Source organism: Amphiprion ocellaris, chromosome 2, assembly GCF_022539595.1.
Source record: "Amphiprion ocellaris isolate individual 3 ecotype Okinawa chromosome 2, ASM2253959v1, whole genome shotgun sequence".
In the NCBI taxonomy this organism is placed as follows: domain Eukaryota; kingdom Metazoa; phylum Chordata; class Actinopteri; family Pomacentridae; genus Amphiprion; species Amphiprion ocellaris.
This window is the reverse complement of record NC_072767.1, coordinates 8338626-8361074: the sequence shown is the minus strand read 5'-3', so window position 1 is coordinate 8361074 and position 22449 is coordinate 8338626. Positions and strand designations below refer to the sequence as shown.

The window sequence follows — 22449 nt, the reverse complement described above, 5'->3', positions numbered from 1 at the left end:
AAGCTATCAGTGATGCAGAGAAAGTTGAATCGGTAACTGTGATGCAAAGATGCAAAAATAATGCAGTACAATAAGATATTTTAGGTGTATTTTAATAATAATAAATTTGTACTTTTACTTTTTCAGTAGCAAAAATGATGCTAAAGGATGCTAAAATGACAGAAAAGGATCCTAAAATAACACAAGAAGACACAAAATGACACAAAAGGATGCTAAAATAAGACAAAAATGACTAAAAGACATAAAAGGATGCTAAAATCACACACAAATTACACAAAAGGATGCTAAGACAACAATGACACAAAAGGATGCTAAAATAACACAAAAAGACAAATAATGCAAAAGGAGGCTAAAATAACACAAAGATTACACAATAGGATGGTGAAATGATACAAAAATGACACAAAATGACATGAAAGGATGCTATAATAGCATAAAAAGACAGAAATGATGCAAAAGAATGCTCAAATAACACAAAAAAGACACAAAATGATGTGAAAGGATGCTAAAATAAGACAAAAAGGACACAAAAAGATGGTAAAATAACAAAAAATTACACAAAAATGTATGACACAAAATGATGCGAAAGTATGCTAAAATCACACAATAATGACAGAAAGACACAAAAATGTCACAGAAGGATGCTAAAATAACACAAAAATAACACAAATGATGCAAAAGGATGCTAAAATAACAAAAATGACACAAAAGGATGGTAAAATAACACAAAAATGACACAAAATGATGCGAACATAACACAAAAAGACACAAATGATGCAAAACGATTCTAATATAACAAAAATTACACAAAATGACATGAAAGGATGCTAAAATAACCCAAAAATGTGTTAGGAAGTTTAACATATCCAGGCTTTCTTTGAGTTAGCCTGCTCGACTAAACCTCGACAGTCAGAGACAACAGGGATCACAGTAAAACAGGAAATAAAACAGGACGTTTTATGCTTCAATTAACTTCTCTTGTGGTCTACCAAATAAACTTCAATTAGAGGACCTGGTTACTATAATGTAGAGCTGTGAAGAGCATAAAAATGCAAACTGATCGTATATGAATGTCAGCTTCTAACGTGGCTTCACTCCGAATGTAAACAGCTGCTCTGAATCCAAGTCTCTGCTCTGAATCCTGCCTCCCTCTGATGCTGTGGAGCTTCACCTTCAGGCAATTTGCCTGAGAGTCGACAGCCTTCAATTACCGGCATCAGGGGCCACAGGGCAGCCTTGGTGTCGATCAAAAAGCTCGTCTCCTGTGGACCTTTGACTCCAACACACACATCCTTACAGCAGAGTCGCTGCACACACACTTCCTGTACACAATCCTGTCGTGTGCCGATGAGTTTGAGGGCTGCAGGAAGTCACAGGAGGATGTTCTGCTCTGTTTGGCATCACGCAAGACGATCACGGAATCAGCCAGATCAGTTTTCTCCACGATGCAGAAACACAAAGACGATGCATGCAACGTGTCGAGCAGATGTGCAGCCGAGACTTCAGGCTTCAGCCCTCGATAAATCGCATCCAGCTCTTAAAGCAGCGAGTGCCAGAATACTTTAAAGAAATACACAACAGCTCAAGACTTGGTTTGTCTCTACTCATGTTGGGATCCTACACAGATTCACAGCTTTAGATGTTAACGTACAAGTTTTAACTCGAGTGCTCACACTCAATTTAAAACGTGTACATTGGCATCTAAAGTTGTGGGGTTCAGTAAGAATTTAAGTGTACAGAAAACTGCGTTATTTAGCTGCTTTACTGTGAAATGTTTAGAGTAAATGAGCAGAAATCAACTCCTGGTGTCGTCAGTGCTCACACATGATTTAAAATGTGTACAGATTCACAGCCTTAGATGTTAACATGCATGTTTTAAATCGAGTGTGAGCACTAATTTTCAATTAATTTACTTGTGATGTGCAACCAGTAGGACCTACTTACCTCCCTCCCTACCTCCCTCCCTACCTCCCTACCTCCCTCCCTACCTCCCTCCCTACCTCCCACCCACCCACCTACACACACAGACAGACAGAAACCAGAAATCTTAATATTTTAATATGACCTCTATTGGCCCTGATTACCGATGCATTCTTGCTGCATTGCTTTCTGTTTATGGACGTTCTGACTTTTGTTATTGAATTCCAAATATTTTCTAGCTGTTCCCAGAGACCAGCTGCACAGTGGCGTAGTGGTTAGCACTTTCGCCTTGCAGCGAGAAGATCCCTGGTTCGCATCCCGGCTTTCCCGGGATCTTTCTGCATGGAGTTTGCATGTTCTCCCTGTGCACGCGTGGGTTTTCTCCAGGTACTCCGGCTTCCTCCCACAGTCCAAAAATATGCTGAGGTTAATTGATCATTCTAAATTGCCCGTAGGTGTGAATGTGAGAGTGATTGTTTGTCTCTGTATGTAGCCCTGTGACAGACTGGTGACCTGTCTAGGGTGTCCCCTGCCTTCGCCCGAGTCAGCTGGGATAGACTCCAGCCCCCCCATGACCCTAGTGAGGATTAAGCGGTGTATAGATAATGGATGGATGGATGGATGGATGGGTTCCCAGAGACTTCCTTTGGATGACACCTTTGCACCATCTCTCTCTCTCCTCTGTGTGTGTGTGTGTGTGTGTGTGTGTGTGTGTGTGTGTGTGTGTATATATATATGTAATATTAAACATATGTTAAACAGAAACAAACAGGCATTTCAACAACATTTTTTTTTTTTTTTTTAAGATCCAAATATTGATTATCGGTCTCCTGGAAAAAAAAAGAAAACATTTAGTTCGACCTCTAGCTTAAATTTTAGCCAACTTTTATTGTACTTTTTCTACATAGCAACAGTTCAACCGTCTGTCTAAATTAAATTTAAGGTCTTCCATTTTAAAAATGAACCTGTATCCTCACAAAGAACAAATTCAACAGAACAAACGACGTCTGACTCGTGAATTTATTTCCTCGAGTTGCTTCTTCTCTGCATTAAACCTGATTGTTTGTGCAGTGACACACACACACACACACACACACACACACACACACACACACACACAAACACACACAGCGGCTTCTCTTAGAGCTAATCCAAGTCCACGTTTCAAGCAAAGCTTAAATGAACAATTTCTTTGACGTTCTTAAGTTCTGAAACGAGGCAGACTCATCGTCCAGTCGTGATTAGAACAGTGAGCTGCTTGTTCAGGCTCAGTCTGGTGATTACTGAAGTGAACAATCATTTATGGAAATCATTTTATGTGCAAATTCACTGTATCCTGTGTTCTTTTTTAGCTCCTCTTGACTCCTGCATGTTATTTTTACATGCAAATGATCTGTTTATTCCTACTAAAACCAGTTTATTTCAGATGTTTGTATAACCCCTGTTACCCTAAAGCTTCACATCAGAGCGCTGCTGCAAAACTGGACTCAAAAAAATCAAACCTCGCTGGTCGTTAAAACTAATTAAATGACTAATATGAGCTTCCATTTAACAGAGTCGTTCCACAGGCTGTGGTTTGGCGTCAGACAGGACATGAGGAGCTATTTTCCACGAAGTGAATTGGCATATTAAACCAAGATAACCTTCAAGGCCTCGGTCAGCTAATTGAAATGCCAGCAAGTAACAGTTCAAATGTCAAACTAACGGAGATTCTCCAGTGACATTTTTTCACAATTAGGAAAGTATGAGCATTTTTATGGGTGTTTTTTTTTTTTTTAACTGATTATATTTAGCCGTGTTCGCCAGATAGACTTTAAAGATGAGATAAGATAACATAACATAACAAAACATAAGTAAATAATTTTTTGAAAAGAAGAAATATGCATGCAAGTAGATACTTACACTTACTTAATTTGTTTTCATTTTAAATTTCCATGAATTAATCTGTATTAATAATATAATAATTTATTTAGAAATATGTTTAAAATTATAATCATTTGTATAAAATTAAGCATATTTATTTTTTTTATTTTTAATTAAATTTTCTTTAATTTATTTTTTAAATGCTTGATTTAAATTTACACTAATTATTCTATATTAAAAATATCGTAATGTATTTAAAATATTTTTAAATTGAAATAATTTATATAACATTAAATATATATAATAACAAAGTTTGATTTAAATTAAAATTGAATTTTAATTTATTTAAATTTTTATTCAAAAAATTTAAAAATTTGTTATTTTAAATTTACATTAATTAATCTGTATTAATAATATAATTTATTTAGAAATGTTTTTCAAATTATAATAATTTATATAAAATTAAGTATTTAAAATTTTTAAATTAAAATTTTAAAATATTTAATTTAAATGTACATTAATTATTCGATATTAATAATATAGTAGTTTATTTCAAACATATTTTAAAAATTATAATAGTTTTTGAATAAAATTTTTGAATAAAATTTTAATTGAATTTTAATGTATTTTTATTTTAAATTTACATTAATTAATCTATATTCATATTCCTATAATTTATTTTAAAAATAATTTTAAAATTCTAAAAATGTATATATTTATTTTTTTAATTATATTTAAAATTACAGTTTAATTTGTCACAAAAATATTAATTTAATTTGACATTTATTAGCAAGAAATATGTATGTTAGTAAATGCTTATAATGCACAGACTGGCGATCATTGGTGAATGATTAGCACATAGAAAAACATTGCACAGATTCTTCTATGCAGAGTCTTGTAAATATGCAGAATATTAATAATCTGCAGGTTTTGATGCATTGCTGATTGAGATATGATGGTTTTTCTTGCCGTTTGGACTCCGTTAAACTATGTAATATTTCAGATTCAGCTGCTGTTTCGTCTTAATTGACACTTTTCAAAGACCTGCCAGTCAGTTTGATAGTGAGAACAGGTTTCTGTGTTTTGTTCCTTTAAACTCAGCCTCAACATGCAAAATGGATGAGTCATCGGGAGCTTTACAGCCGGACAGGCGTGACATTTCCAACAGTAGGATGATGGAAATTACAAGAGCTGTTGTTCTGCTGCACACTAATCACTCATCTCCTTCTTTCCCCCTCCATCCATCCATCCATCCATCCATCCATCCATCCATCCTCCCCTCTGCAGTCAGACACTGAGTTCTGGGACAAGATGCAGGCCGAATGGGAAGAACTGGCTCGAAGAAACTGGCTGACAGAGAACGAACAGGCGCAGATTCCCTCCTCGGTTTCTCCACACGAGAAGGTCAATGTCATTAAAATGTTACATTGAAGCGTGAATCTGTCCTGATCTTCAGACGCCCAGTGAATGCATGCCTATAGTTCTACTGTGTAATGTATTATTACTTTAAGATTTGATACATGCTTAAGTCTCAAAGCATCTATAAACTTTACTAACATGTTATTTCTCATTTTCTTTATCAAACGGTGTCCAAATGTCTAAAATCAGTCATAATTTACTATACAGTACATCACATTTACTGTCTGCCGCTTTAATTGGGTGTCGGATTTATCCACGGTAAGTTTTCACAAGAGAATTTTAAAAATATCATCTGTGGGAAAACTTTCATGTAATGCACTGAAGTTTACAGATGTGAAAAATCACTGTTGCATGACTCCAAAGATGAGGCAAAATAAATGTCCAAGTACTGAAAAATTATTTTCAAATTCTAATAATTAATGTAACATTAAATATATTTAACAACAATATTTAATTAAAATTACAATTTAATAATTTTTATTTTAAATTTACATTAATTTATGTGTGAATAATATAATTTATTTTGAAAATATTTTTAAGTTATCACAATTTCGATAATGTTAAGCATATTTAAATTTGTTAAATTGTTTTTAATTTAATTTTAATTTATTTCTTAAAATGTTTCATTTAAATTTACATTAATTTATCTATATTAATAATAAAATGTATTTTTGAAAATATTTTTAAATTATAAGAAATTATATAATATGAAATATATTTAATAATAATTTTAATAAAAATTTAAATGTAATTTAAATATCTTTTTATTTTTTTAAGTTAAATTTAAATTAATCATTCTGTATTAATAATATGCTATTTTATTTTAAAATCTGTTTAAAATTATATTTGATACAGCATTAAATATATTTAAGAACAATTTTTGATTAAAATTAAAATGTAATTTTAATTTATTTTTCTTTCAAATTTACATTAATTAATGTATATTACTAACATAATAATTTATTTTAAAAATACTTTAATATAATAATTTGCATAATATAATTGTAAATTATATGTAAATAATATTTAATTTTTTAAATTACATCCATCCATCCATTATCTATACACCGCTTATTCCTCACTAGGGTCGCGGGGGGGGCTGGAGCCTATCCCAGCTGACTCGGGCGAAGGCAGGGGACACCCTGGACAGGTCGCCAGTCTGTCGCAGGGCTACATATATAGACAAACAATCACTCACACATTCACACCTACGGGCAATTTAGAGTAATCAATTAACCTCAGCATATTTTTGGACTGTGGGAGGAAGCCGGAGTACCCGGAGAAAACCCACGCATGCACAGGGAGAACATGCAAACTCCATGCAGAAAGATCCCGGGAAAGCCGGGACGCGAACCAGGGATCTTCTCGCTGCAAGGCGAAAGTGCTAACCACTACGCCACTGTGCAGCCCCCCTTTTTAAATTACATTTTTAATGTAATTATTTTTTTAACATGTTTATTTTAAATTTACATAAATTAATCTATGTTAATAATATGATAATTAAAAAACATAATTTTAATGAAATTAGTTATTACAAGCCAAGTTCAGCATATCCAGGCTTTCTTTGAGTTAGCCGGTTCGACTAAGCCTAGATAGTCAGAGATAGCAAGGATCACAGTGGTGATAAAATAGTTTAACCAGGTTTTCTTCATCGGACTCTGTTTGCTCCCATAATACAGGGCGTTTGACACCTCAACTAAGTTTCCTTTCAAGCAAAACAGAACAACTGAATAAACTTCAATTAGAGGGACCTGGTTCTTATAATGTTGAGCTATGAAGAGTATAAAAATGTATTATGGGAAAAAGATTATGTTACTCCAAATGATGCAAGAGGAGAATGCAGGTAGAAAATTGGAAATAACTTCAATTTTTAGCCGAACTGAAGTGGAATTCATGTTACTGACTGAATATTCTCGGTGATGAATACAAATAGAATGATCAATTTTCTATTCTGTGTTCTGTTAGGTTCAGCGCTAGCAGAGTAAAACTGACTGTGCCAGAAATCAGGACCAAACTTAAAAGCATATTTGTGGTTCATACTATGTAAAACCAAACAAATCTGAAAGACATCTCCAACCTGACCCCTCAGAATCAGCTGATTCAGATTTTCTTCATCAAATTCTGTTCATTCACATAAAAACAGGACGTTTGATGCTTCAGTTAACTTCTCTTTCATGCAAAATGGATCTTAGCAAACTAGAATCTAAGCTGAATGTTTCTTTAATACACAAACAGAACAGAGAGCTAAAAGACTGTGAGGAGATATTCGCTAAATTTGATAAAAAGCTAATTTTTCTAAATCTTTATTTATTTATTTATTTATTTATAAATAATTTATTAATCTTTTTGTCTAACTGTGTGTAAAAACACTAATTACTGAATCAAAATGTCAAACTATTTCCCTAAAATTGTTGCTGGCCGTAGACTTTGCACAGGAAAATTGCAAAGTTGACAAAAACAAGAATGAAAAACAAGATTTTAACAACACAGGAAGCTCCAGTAAACAGAAGCTGCTCATGCTTGTGTGACGTGAAAGTATTACAGAAAATTTATACCTAAAAATATTATGTTTTGTTTGTTTTTCAGAGCCTGAAATGTACCAAACTGTCTTGTACAGGGTTTAAATTATCACATTTTACTTCATGATCATTACTGTATTAATACTTGTGGACCACTTTGGAATAAGACGTGGGTCAGACTAAACTTTCTATTTAGAAATTAGTTTATGTAAGTTTCAGAGGACAAGATCATAAGACTGAAGCATTAAACTTCACCTTGTTTTAGAAGTAAATCACATCTGAGATCAGGATTCGGGGCTTTCTGATTGATCCTGGTGCAGAGCTAAAAGAAAAAGAGCCATTTCAAAGTCATCTGGCTCAGAAGCGTGCAACACACCGGGGTAATCATGGCCTGAAAATGCAAAGTTTAACATTTAAAGAGAACAGATGAACCCTGGGGAGCCGAGGCCAGGTTTGATGTGTAGCAGAGAAGATCGATTCCTGCTGCTGGAGCTTTGCTTAAACATACAACTGCTCAGGACGCTCGGCCTTGTTTGCATCTGATTATGGAGGAAGAGACACACTGACATCGCCACTGACATCGCCACTGTTCCTCTTTTTGTTATTTTTCGCTGACAGGGTTACTACTTCCACACAGATAATCCCTACAAGGACTTGCCCAATGCGTTTGAAGAGGGACTAAAGAAATCTCGAGAGGGAGACCTGCCAAACGCCGTTCTTTTGCTGGAAGCAGCTGTTCTGCAGGACCCTCATGATTCAGAGGTGAATCCATTTTCTACACGCACACATCCAGTTTAGCCCTTTTAGAACCAGTCGTATTTGCAGATTTTATGATGCCCCTTTGAAGAGGAAGAAGGTTGTACCGGTCAACCAGCCCGGATGATCGTAGGAGCTTCAGGGGAAATAGTAGATTTCTTGGTATTGACCAGCTTTGAGCAAAAAACACCAATTAATCAATCAAAATGTCAAACTATTTCCCTTAAGTTCTTGCTGGGCATTGACTTCGCACAGGAAAATTGAAAACATTTGAAAATAACAAGATATTAACCCTCTGATGCGCAATGTGGGTCAGGAGATACCCATTTGCCATTGGATTTGGGTCACTTTTGACCCATTTTGTGCATCAAAGGGTTAACAAAACAGGAAAATCCAGAAAACAGAAGCTGCTCATGTTTTTGTGACATTGAAAGTCGTACAGAGAATTTATACTTTTATTTTATGATACACTTTGAAGAAGAGTCTTGTACCAGTCAACCAACCCAGATGATCATAGGAGCTTCAGTAGAAATCAACTGGACTTCTCTGGTAGGTTCCTCTTCAAGAAGACAATCAGTCAACGTAGAAGTTCAGTTGATTTCTACAGTATTGACCAACTTTGTGTAAAAAAACACAATCAATGAAAATGTCAAACGATGTCCCTGAAGTTCTTACTGGGCATCCATCGACTTTGGACAGGACAACTGTAAAAATTTGAAACAAACAAGAGTGAAAAACAAGATATTAAAAAAACAGGAAGCTCCAGAAAACATAAGCTGTTCGTGTTTATATAAAGTTGAAAGTATTACAGAGAATTTATACTTACAACTATGCATGATGAACACGTAGAATGTGAGTGTAGAAGTCCAGTTGATATCTACAGTATTGACCAACGTTGTGCAGAAAACACCAATTAATCAATCAAAATGTCAAGCTATTTTGATAAAATTCTTGCTGGGCATCAACTTTGCACAGGAAAATTGTAAAAAATTAGAAAAAAACAAGTGATAAATTTAAAGTTCATGATCATTCTTGCCTGAACACTTGTAGACCACTTTTCATCTAGTTTAGTCCTTTTAAAACCACTCATATCTGCAGATTTTATGATGCACTTTAAAGAAAGGAGAGTCTTGTACCGGTCAACCATCCCAGATGATCGTAGGAGTTTCAATAGAAATCTTCTTCAAGAACCTACCAGAGAAGTCCAGTTGTTTTCTACTGAAGCTCCCACAATTACCACGACCTGGATGACAGAGAATCTACACAGACTTATAGCCTGGATGAGTTTCCAGCACAAACTTGAAGCTAAACCAGGGGTGTTAAACATACAAGAATGACTTTGCAAAGTGTAAATAAAGATGCCAAGTTTCAGCAGCAAATTAAACAGCGAGTAAACTGGCTTAATGTAAAATGAAACTGAATGATGTAGCTTTTTACTTCATGATCAAAACAACTTGTAAAGGTTGAGAGATTATTTAGCCCTTGTGTTGTCTTAGGGTCAGAAATGACCCAGCCACTATGTGGAATAGCAGAGAAAAACCTCTGAATTGCCTTTTTTTTTCCATCTTGAAATTTGATGGCTTCCTAAAGTGACCCTGACATTAAGGTTACGGGTTTTCTTTTATTCATTTTTAAAATGGGACAGTCCGTATTAATGAACATTTACACGAAATACAAAAGATTATAGTCATATGGCTGATTTCCATCTCGAGTCCCATTTGCAAGTGAAAAATAAAAAAACATTACAAATAACATAATACCATAACTCATTCATTCATTTTCAAAATGCTGCTTCAGACACTTCCTTAAGAATAAATTTCTTTGAATATACAATAATGTCAGTCAGTTTGGTTTGTTGTTGATGCACTGAGATAACTTTTATGTATTTCTTATGTATAGATTTTACACATTTACAAGGCAGGAGGACAACTTAACCTTCGTCAGTTCTACATTTTCATTCAGCAGACGCTTTTATCCAAAGCGACGTACATCTGAGAATAGATACAAGCATTACTGCATTACGTAAAGCACTTACAGATGAAAAAAAAAGCAATATGCAAATACATTTGATTTGTATTTCTATCTAAAAAAGGTCCCTCGATAGTAATAATTTGAGGTAGTAATTGGTCAACTACTGAATTTACTGCAAAACCCAAATGCAGTATGTCTACAATTCTACAGTTTCATGCAGGTAAATTTAAAATAATTTCTAGTTCTTGACCAGTTGTTTTGATCATAAAGTACAATACTACATTGTGCAGGTCCAAATACACTCCGATCTGGAATGTGTGAATGATAAACTGAGGCATAATATTGTTGAAATTGCCCTTATTTTTCTTAAGAAATTTCAGGTTGTTCATGATGTTTTGTCAAAAAGATTTTCAGAATTGTACTTTTTCACATTTAAACAAAGGGAACCATTTGGAATTGTGGTTATTTATAAGTTATTATGCTCTGATGGTCCCGGTCCAGTCCACTTGAGATCAAATTGGGCTGAATGTGGCCCTCGAATTATAATGAATTTGACGATCCTGAAGCTAAATCCAACCTCACTTCCTGCTGAGAGGAAGAACGCCTCGCTGACCTCAGGCTCCTTTTCTTTTTTTCTTCTTGTTAAAAGACTTGTTTACTGTAGCAAAAATACTCAACTGGCCCTTGATGAGAATTTCCATTTGCCCAGCGAGCTGAGTAATAGCTCATTCTGCAGGTTTCCTGTGTGTTCCCCCTCCGTTTCTAAAGAAGTGACCTCTTTGCGAGCTGAAAGAGCAAAGCCTTTGCACAAAGTACTTTCGGAATCCCCTGGAATATACAGAAATGTGCCAGTTATTCCGAGGAGAGGATTATCATGCGGTGTATGGAACTAATACGATTCCAAAATTCCTTGCAGGGCGCTTAGTGGCTTATTGCCCCACTGTGAAGACCTCCGAATCATTCAGAAATAATTTCACCCCTCGTTTCGAAAAAAGTCGAACAAAAAAGGCATCTGCAGAGATTAGCCCCGGGAGAGGTTATTAAATGTGCCCTTACAGACACATAATACAGAGGAGTGATCTCATAATCTTACTTTTTTGGGGTTTTTATTCGTTATGTCATCATCCACACACAGATCTGCCCGTTACACATTCAGTGTTTATTGAAGTAAAACCAACAAACAAAATTGCAATCATTTCAAAAAACAATTATTAAAATATTCACTTTTTTAATTCATTTTTATTTCTATAGCACCAATTAGATATTGTATTTCAGAGGAGGTTTCGACCACAGTAATCATTTGTGTCACATTTCAAACTATTTGGTATTTTATCTGAACATTACAGGGAAATATTATATTCTTAAAACGTTCTTTAAATATTTTAAAAATTTTGGAAATCTTGTAGATAATGTTGTGGGAACGTTCCCTAAGTTTAGAGTTTCAACTGATGATCATTTACACCAGTAAATGTTCCAAGTTACCTTTCATACCCCCTCATACCCCCTCATACTCCCCATACTGCCTCATATCCCCTTCATAACCCCTAATTTACCCCTCAAACCCCTCCTACCCCCTCATAAACCTCATACCGCCATACCCCCTCATATTCCCTCATATTCCCTCATACCACCTGTCATACCCCCTCATACCACTTCATACCCCCTATACCTCCTTATACCTCCTCATACCCCTCATAATCCCTCATATCCCCCTCAAAATGCCTCATGCCCCCTCATACGCCCTAATACCCCCAATACCCGATACCCCCTCATAAGCCTCTCATAACCCCTCATATCCACCTCATACCCTCTCATAAACCTCTCATACCCCCCAATACCACCCTGATAGCCCTCATACCTCTAATACCTCCTCCATATATCTGAATATTTTCAGAGTAAAAATAGCTCTAGTGATAAAACTGGGTGACTGATCAACAGTTCATTCAGCTCTAATTAAATTAGGAGTCTTCACCTAAACTATCGTTTCACTTCCAGAGAGATAAGGCAGTTTCATCAAATCACCTCCGATAGCTTCGCTGAATAATAACTCTGAGAGTATCTGAGGACAAACTAAACACTTTGTCAGAGTTAATCAGAGCTGTCTGAACCTGGGTGTCACCTCGTTAAAGTCGTGAATGTTTAAACGCTCCTCTGCAGCTGTCTGAAATGCTGCTACCGGCCGCTTTGTCCTGGATCCTCTAGACTCCAGGTTTCTGTTGTTTACTGTTTATCTGTTGTTTACTGTTTACCTGCTGTTCACTGTTTACCTGTGTTCTGTCTCCCTGCAGGCTTGGCAGGTTTTGGGAACCACACAGGCCGAAAACGAGAACGAGCAGGCGGCGATTGTCTCCCTCCAGAGGTAACGACAAGCAACTGCAGCCAATTTACGTTTAGGATTGGAAACCGCTCACATCATGTTAGCATGAGTCAGACGTTGCTGAAGGTTAAAAGATGAAGAAAGGTGCTGGAAATTTGCCTGATGACAGAATATTCAGCAAGATTCAGAGACATTTTCACGTAAAAAATGCTGTATTTACATCCCAAAGACAAGGTTTTCATGCAGAATTTCATTTTAGTTATTCCTCATACCCCCTCATACCTCTTCATACCCCCTCACAACACTCATATTCCCTCATACCTCCTCATACCCCCTCATACTTGTGCATAACCTCCTCATACCCCTCTCATACCCCCTCATACCCCCAGACCTCCTGATAGTCCCCTTATATCCCCTCATTTTTCCATCATACCCCCTTCATACCCTTCATACCTCCTTATGCCTCTTCATTCCCCCTCCTACCCCCTCATACTCCCACATACCTCCTCATACCCCCTTACCCACCCTCATGCCTCCTTATACCCCTCTCAGACCTCCTCATACTCCCTCATACCTCCTCATACCCACCCATACCCAATCATGTCCCCATCATATCCCCTCATACCCCTCATATAGCCTCATACCCCCTTGCACCCCCCTCATACTCCTCATACTTATACATACCCCCTCATACCCCTCATACCTCTTATACCTCCTCATACCCCATATCCCCATCATACCCCTCATACCTCCTCATACCCTTCATACCTCCTCATACTTCCTCATACCCCCTCATACCTATTATATCTCCTCATACTCCCTCATACCTCCTCATACCCCCTCATACCCACACATACCCCCATACCTTACTGCTAGTACTTTATATGTTTTTAATTAACTGGCATGATTTTGTAAAAATCTGTTTTCACTTTGATATTAAAGCGATTATGTTTTTTGCAAATTCTTGTCAAAAAAGCTGAATTATATTGAGCATGATTTCATGTACAAAAGCAACCAAAGCGAATACTTTTCTAGCCACCTCTGTGTGGGAAACTGAGATGGTTTGTTTGGGCAGAGATGTTTTTGCAGCTTTGATATAAATGTTCTGAACTTATCTGAGTTCGGTGTCATTTGGTTTATATGAGCTGCAGCACTCAGAGTCACAGTCGATATATATATAGTAGTCAGGATTTATGGAATTTAAAACCATGTATTTAGACCGCAAACATGCAGCTGTTTGTATTCAGAAGTCAAATGTAGTCTGAAAACTGTGGAGTTCTGAAATGGAAAAATGTGTGGGAACCCTGCGAAGAAGAAATGGCTGTTATCAAAGTTCACAAAGCAGCGATTGGGAGGACAGGTTCTGCGATTTTTATTCTCAAAATAGAGACTCCCCACATAGCCGGTGATTGCACAGAGACAAGTTCTGAACAGAGTCCTCGATGGGAGGTGGCCCACTTCCATTCATAACACCGCCGAGGACACGAATTGTGACTGAAAACACCGGAGAGAGCAGCGTCCTTCAAGTCTCTGAGTGCTGCACAGTAAATAAATAACACTGAAACAACGGCTTAATTGTCACTCTGAATAAATTGATTACAAAGAATGTTAATAATTGATGTTTGGATTGGTGCAGCTCATTCAGGCCTCAGGTAGTTTGCTTCATGTTTGGTGTTTCATTTTTTTTTTAAATGCTGTATTTACATGGCAAAGACAAGGTTTATTCCTCATACCCCTTCACATCCCCTCATATCTCCTCATACCCCCTCATACCCCCTCGTACCTACTCATACCTCCTCATACCCCCCCATTCCCCCTCCTACCCCCTCATATGCTATCATACACCTCATACCTCCTCATACCCCCTCATATGCTATTATACACCTCATACGCTATCATATACCTCATACCTCCTCATATCCCCTCATACCTCCTCAAACCCCCTTACATTCCCTCATATGCCATCATACCTCCTCATACCCCCTCATATCCCCTCATATCCACTCATAACCCCTCATACCCCCTCATAACCCATCATACCCCTCATACCTCCTCATACACCATCATACCCCTCATACCCCCTCACATCCACTCATATGCCATCATACCCCCTCATACCTCCTCATATCCCCTCATATCCCCTCATACCCTCTCATACCTCCTCATACCCCCTCATACCCCCTCGTACCTTCTCATGCCCCCTCATATCCCCTCATATCCCCTCATACCCCCTCATATCCCCTCATACACCTCATACCCCTCTCATACCTAATCCATGACATAAGGCAGTTTTCCGAGCTGTTCCCTCTGTTTTGGGCTGATCTGATCTGCTGACGTCTGACGTTACGGTGAGCGTATTGCGTCACTTCCTGTTGTAGCGCTGTGTTGTGTTCTGTGACTGTTGTAGCTTATCCACTCCATCTAATTTGATATTCATTAAATCTGTGTGTAGCGGTAATATTTGAATCGTAACATACACTCGTTTTCTTCACGCACCCTCTCAGTACTTAATTCTAAGTTAATCTGTTATCTCTGTCCGCTAGCCTAGCACTTAGCAGTTAGCATGGCTTCTCCCTCTTCCTCTCCTTCTCTTTCCTGCTCAGTGTGTCACATGTTTAGTTACTCCTCTGCCTCCTTTAGTGATAACGATACCTGTAATAAATGCAGTCTGTTTGTAGCTTTGGAGGCGAGGCTCTCTGAATTGGAAGCGCGGCTCCGCACCATGGAAAACACCCCGCTAGCTGTTAGCCAGGCTCCCTTAGCCGGTGCGGACCGCAATAGCATAGCTGCTAGTGTAGCTTCTGCTAGCCGTCCCCTAGCAGCTCCCGAGCAGCCGGGAAGTCAGGGTAGCTGGGTGACAGTTCGTAGGAAACGTAGTCCTAAGTTCAAGCCCGCTGTCCCGGCACACCACAAACCGCTTCACGTTTCTAATCGTTTTTCCCCACTCAATGACACACCCGCTGAGAAACCAACTCTGATCATTGGCAGCTCCGTAGTCAGAAACGTGAAGCTAGCGACACCAGCGACCGTAGTAAAATGCCTCCCAGGAGCCAGAGCGGGCGACATAGAAGCAAATTTGAAACTGCTGGCTAAAGATAATCGTAAATACAGTAAGATTGTTATTCATGTCGGCGGTAATGACACCCGGTTACGCCAATCGGAGGTCACCAAAGTTAGTGTGGCATCGGTGTGTAACTTTGCCAAAACCATGTCGGACTCCGTAGTTTTCTCTGGACCCCTGCCTGATCTGACAAGCGATGACATGTTTAGCCGTATGGCATCGTTTCGCCGCTGGTCGTCTACGTGGTGTACTGCAAACGACGTTGGCTTTATAGACAATTGGAGCTCTTTCTGGGGAAAACCTGGTCTGATTAGGAGAGACGGCATCCATCCCACTTTGGCTGGTGCAGCTCTCATTTCTAGAAATATGGCTGATTTTATTAGAACTCCTAAAGCATGACAACCCAGAGTTCAGACCAGGATGCAGAGTTGTAGTCTTCCACACCTCTCTGCAGTTTCCTCTCAGCTGTCACCCTCCAGTAATTCAGTTAGCTTTATTGAGACTGTGTCTGTCCCCCGACCACCAAAATTCAATAAATTAAGCAAATCAAAAATAAACAAAAGACATAGTAACCATAAAAATCTAATTAAAATTAATACCACTATTTCAACTGAGCGAAGAAACAGGACAATTAAATGTGGTCTGTTAAATATTAGATCTCTCTCGTCTAAATCTCTGTTAGTAAATGATTTGATAACTGATAACCAGATTGATTTGTTCTGTTTGACTGAAACCTGGTTGCAGCAGGAAGAATATGTTAGTCTAAATGAATCAACTCCTACTAGTCATACTAACTGTCATGTTCCTCGAATCACAGGCAGAGGAGGAGGAGTGGCAGCAATTTACCTCTCTAGCTTAAAAATGAACCAGAGACCTAAACCTAGTTACAGTTCATTTGAAAATCTTACTCTCAGTCTCTCTCATCCAGATTTAAAAGCTCAGAAACCAGTTTTATTTGTTGTTGTATATCGTCCTCCTGCTCCTTACTCTGAGTTTTTATCTCAATTCTCAGACTTTTTATCTGATTTAGTGCTCAGCTCAGATAAAGTCATTATTGTGGGTGACTTCAACATTCATGTTGACGTGGACAGTGACAGCCTTACGACTGCTTTTAATTCAATATTAGACTCAATTGGGTTTTCTCAACATGTAAATAAACCAACTCATAGTTTTAATCATACCCTTGACCTCGTTCTGACTTATGGCATAGAAATCAAACAGTTAACAGTATTTCCCCGGAACCCTCTTCTTTCTGACCATTTTATGATAACATTTCAATTTACAACAATAGATTGTATAGGAGTTAAGAATAAATGTCATTACAGTAGATGTCTGTCTCACAATTCGGTGACTAAATTTAAGGAAATAATACCCTCTCTATTTAGTCCAGCACCACTTTCTGATATAATGGAAGGGAAATATTATAATTTTACCCCCACAGAAGTGGATTATATTGTTAATAATGCTGCAGCCTCACTGCGTACAACACTTGATAGTGTTGCACCTGTAAAAAAGAAAGTTCTATCTCAGAGAGGACCTGCTCCTTGGTATAATTCCCAGCTGCGGACTTTAAAGCAGGCATCCCGAAAGCTGGAAAGGAAGTGGTATTCCACTAATTTAGAGGAAGTTTATGTAGCTTGGAAAAATAGTCTAGTAATTTATAAAAAAGCTCTTCGTAATGCCAGGACAACATATTATTCATCTTTAATAGAGGAAAACAAGAACAACCCCAGGTTTCTTTTCAGCACTGTAGCCAGGCTGACAAAGAGTCAGAGCTCTGTTGAACCTTGTATTCCTTTAGCTTTGAGCAGTAACAACTTCATGAGCTTCTTTACAAATAAAATTATTACGATTAGAGAAAAAATTAATCTGGCCCTTCCTGCAAATGTCACAGATGTATCATCGAGTACAGATACTTTAGAATTGGCTGTAAGACCAGATGGATATTTAGAATTTTTCACCCCCATACATCTCTCTGGACTCATTTCAATAGTTTCTACATCCAAACCATCAACATGTCTTTTAGATCCTATCCCAACTAGACTGTTCAAGGAGGCTTTACCTTTAATTAATTCCTCAATGTTAGATCTGATTAATCTCTCTCTAGTAACAGGTTATGTACCACAGGCTTTTAAGGTTGCTGTAATCAAACCTTTACTTAAAAAGCCCACTCTAGATCCAGATGTTTTAGCCAACTATAGACCAATTTCCAACCTCCCATTTCTCTCCAAAATTCTGGAAAGAACAGTTGCAAATCAATTATGTGAACATTTACAAAGGAATAGCTTGTTTGAAGAGTTTCAGTCAGGCTTCAGAGTGCATCATAGCACAGAAACAGCTCTGGTGAAAGTTACTAATGACCTTCTCATAGCGTCAGATAATGGACTGGTCTCTATACTTATTTTATTGGACCTTAGTGCAGCATTCGATACAATCGACCACAAACTTTTATTACAGCGACTAGAACATTCTATTGGCATTAAAGGGACAGCACTGGACTGGTTTAAATCCTACTTATCAGACAGGTTCCAGTTTGTGCATGTCAACAATGACTCTTCTGAGCATACTAGGGTTAATCATGGAGTTCCTCAGGGTTCTGTCTTAGGACCAATACTGTTCACACTATACATGCTTCCCTTAGGCAACATTATTAGGAAGCACTGTATTAATTTCCATTGTTATGCTGACGACACTCAATTGTATTTATCTATGAAGCCAAATGAAACTAATCAGCTAGCTAGACTGCAAGATTGTCTTAAGGACATAAAGACCTGGATGACCTATAATTTCTTACTACTAAATTCAGACAAGACTGAAGTCATTGTATTTGGCCCCAAACATCTTAGAGAATTGCTTTCAAAGCATATAGTTACTCTGGATGACATTACATTGGCCTCCAGTACTACTGTGAGGAACCTCGGCGTTATCTTTGACCAGGACATGTCCTTTAACTCGCACATAAAACAAATCTGTAGGACTTCCTTTTTCCACCTGAGAAATATTGTGAAAATCAGGAACATCCTGTCTCAGAGTGATGCAGAAAAAACTAGTCCATGCATTTGTTACTTCTAGGCTTGACTACTGTAATTCCTTATTATCAGGTTGTCCCAATAGCTCTCTGAAATCTACAGCTGATCCAAAACGCTGCAGCCAGAGTACTGACGGGAGTTAGCAAGAGAGATCATATTTCTCCTATATTGGTTTCTCTTCATTGGCTTCCTGTTAAATCTAGAATAGAATTCAAAATCCTTCTTCTGACATATAAAGCTCTTAACAACCAATCTCCATCATATCTTAAAGACCTGATAGTACCATATTATCCTAGCAGAACTCTTCGCTCTCAGACTGCAGGCTTACTTGTTGTTCCTAGAATCTCTAAAAGTAGAATGGGAGGCAGAGCCTTCAGTTATCAGGCACCTCTCCTGTGGAACCAGCTCCCAGTTTGGGTTCGGGAGGCGGACACCCTCTCTATTTTTAAGACCAGGCTTAAAACCTTCCTTTTCGACAAAGCTTATAGTTAGGGCTGACTGGGGACCCTGACGGGGTGAGCTGGTGTTTTCATTTGCACAACTGACTTCCCCTCTTGACGTCCCTTTAGTTTGCCCCTAGTTATGCTGCTATAGGCCTAGGCTGCTGGGGAACCTCTCTTGATGCACTGAGCCCTTCTCTAACTACCTATGTATTTACTATATATACCATTATTGCATTACATTCACTCTGTTTCTTTCTGTGTCCTTTCTCCGAGTGTCCCTGGTCCCAGAGCTGGATGCTGGATGCTTCAGATGTGTGGCTGTGTTTTATGGTCCTTGTGTCCCACCCCCCCACCTCTCTATCTCTACCCCTCTATCTGTATCCCTCTATCTCTACCTCTCTACCTATACCCCTCTACTTCTATCCCTCTATCTCTACCTTTCTACCTCTTCTGTCCCTCTCAACCCGCCCGGCCAGCAGGCAGATGGGTCCCCCCACATTAGAGCCGGGTTCTGCTCGAGGTTTTTTTCCCTGTTAAAAGGGTGTTTTCCTTGCCACTGTCGCCTTTTGGCTTGCTCTGGGGGTCAGGCATATGGGTTCTGTAAAGCGTCTCGAGACAATTTGACTGTAATTGGCGCTATATAAATAAAATTGAATTGAATTGAATACCCCCTCCTATGCCATCATACACCTCATAACCCATCATACCCCCTCATGTCTCATCATGCCCCCTCATACCCCCTCAAACCCCCTCATACCCCCTCCAACCCCTCCTCCCCCTCAGGTAGTCCTCTCGGTGTTGTACTTGGTTATGTAATCTCTCCATCTGTGTTGGAGTGTTTGGGTCTGAAGTGAGATTAGATGTTTATCTGGCTTTAGTCCCGCTGTTGCTCCGCTGACGTCGCTTCAGACTGAGAGCATCCAGTTACAATACGGCTGCATTCTGACAACACTTTCTGTTCAATAACGGAACACAGAAAAGTTTCTGTAACAGTGGGAACTGGATTTTTTTCATCTCTTGTGCTGAGTTTTCTTTTCATCCTTTGAATAAGTGAGACTTTCTGTGAAAAAACAGAGTGATTTTTTAATGGAAAGCAGGCTTATCAGGTCACTCTGGATGTGAAAATATGGATTTTTTCAGACTTTTTTCAAATGAGTAACCAAATATAAGAAAAATAACAGCAAATATCTGTAAAATAATGGTGTTTGTGGGGGATTTAAATACAGCAAAATTGTAATTTAATGGTCATAAAATGTAAAATTGCTGTATATAAAAAAATACGGATTGTGACATTATGTCCAATCTGGGCCTGTTTTCTTGCAGATAGCACATAAATTATGAGATTTTTTACTGTAAATTTACTAGATATTATCTGTAAGTTAACAAAACCAGATAAAAATAATGGTTTAAAACAAGTTACATTTTTCAACCATTAATATATTTTTTTCAGGTAATAACAAATATCTGTAAAATAACTATTTTTTGTTCTTTAAATACATCAAATGTTGAAAAAGAATGCATAACTATTTTTTTTTTTTAAATGCAGATTATTGTTTCATTTCTTATGTCTTTCAAATGAAGGCAAATATCTGTAAAACAACAACATTTTTGATGATTTAAATACAGTAAAATTTGTTTAATTTTTTGATCAATGGACATTATTGGCAGTTTTGGCTTTTTTTTGCTTACCATGTAAATGTATTCAATTATTTATTAGATAATATTCATAATTTCACCAACCAATTGTTTAAGTAGCAGTAAGTTGTTTTAAGATAATGAATTCTTTTGGATTTTATTCAAAGGAGTAACCAAATATAAGAACAATAACAGCAAATATCTGTTAAATAATGATGTGTATAGGGGATTTCAATACAGCAAAACTGTAGTTTTAGGGCCATAAATTGTAAAAGAAGAAATTGATGTTTATAAAAAATCCAGGTTGTGACGTTATGTCTAATTTAGGCCCGTTTTCTTACAGATAGCACATAAAATATGATATTTCTTACTGTAATTATACTAGAAATTATCTGTTAGTTAACATAAAAATACTGGTTTAAAACAAGTATTTACCATTTTCGAATCCTTAGTATACTTTTTTTTCAGGTAATAGCAAATATCTGGAAAATAACTAGATTTTTGCTGAATTAAATACAGTAATATTAATTTAATTTTATGATCAATGGACATTATTTGCAGTTCTGGCATTTTTTGTTATGTTTAACATGTAAATTTATTCATTTATTTATTAGATAATATTCGTAATTTCACCAACCAATTGAAAAAACAGTAAATTGTTTAAAATAATGGATTGTTTTGGACTTTATTTTATGGAGTAAGCAAAGAGCACATCTCTGGGTGTTTTCAGTGAACTCAGAGTTTATGTAATCGTCTAATTTAGTTTGTCAGAGATTATGTTGGTTTTAAGGAAGTTGGCGCATCAGCTGCAGCAAATCTGGCTGGAAAATTATCTTGATGAAAGCTAAATCTTGTCCTGGCCTCGTCTCGTCTAACTAATCCAAGTCCTGCGTCCAACACCGCTCTGTTCCTTTCAATTAAAAGGCCGGCGTGCGTAGATGTGGGTGGCAGCCGTCCACGTGATTTAACTGCTGATGTAACTTCAGCAGATCGCTGCAAACACGCTTCTCATCTAGGGAACAATCATCTTTGACTAAATGCAAAATTAATTCAAATCATCTGAGGCTGCACCTGCATGCAAACAACAACCACAGGGGGGGGAATTTATATAAAGATTGTATTCAACATCACAAAAGTAACTTTGTGCAAAAAATTGAATCTAAAAATGCATCTTAAAAGAGATGCATTTTAAGATGACAGTAAACATGCAGTTTTGTATTCAGAAGTCAAATATAGCCTGAAACCTGTGGAGTTTTTCATCAATTTTATCTTCTGCACCTTTTACAGAAAACACACACTTCTGCAGCAAGAACCAGAGTCTGTACATTTATGAAACTCTCTTCAACAAGTGGGAGAAACAGAAATCAGCATGTATTGATTTTAACTCAAACACACTGAACAAAAAGAAAAGCGCAGCAGCTTCACAGTTGATTAATGAACTGTCTCATCTTTAACATTACATTTTTTAAATAGAAAAATATCCATTACAATTTCCTAAAATGCAAAATTGCATCTT

The 22449-nt window shown here is 37.4% G+C and overlaps 1 protein-coding gene across 3 annotated transcripts in view; it reads left to right on the top strand.

Annotated features, from left to right (window-relative positions):
- Positions 1-22449, top strand: part of pex5la (peroxisomal biogenesis factor 5-like a) — a 198729-nt gene that overhangs the window by 150792 nt on the left and 25488 nt on the right. For all 3 annotated transcript variants that reach the window (XM_055016548.1, XM_055016544.1, XM_055016539.1), the window contains 3 exons: positions 5071-5187; positions 8340-8483; positions 12737-12807. In XM_055016548.1, the coding sequence (XP_054872523.1) occupies positions 5071-5187; positions 8340-8483; positions 12737-12807 (332 nt within the window). The remainder of the gene's footprint in view (positions 1-5070; positions 5188-8339; positions 8484-12736; positions 12808-22449) is intronic.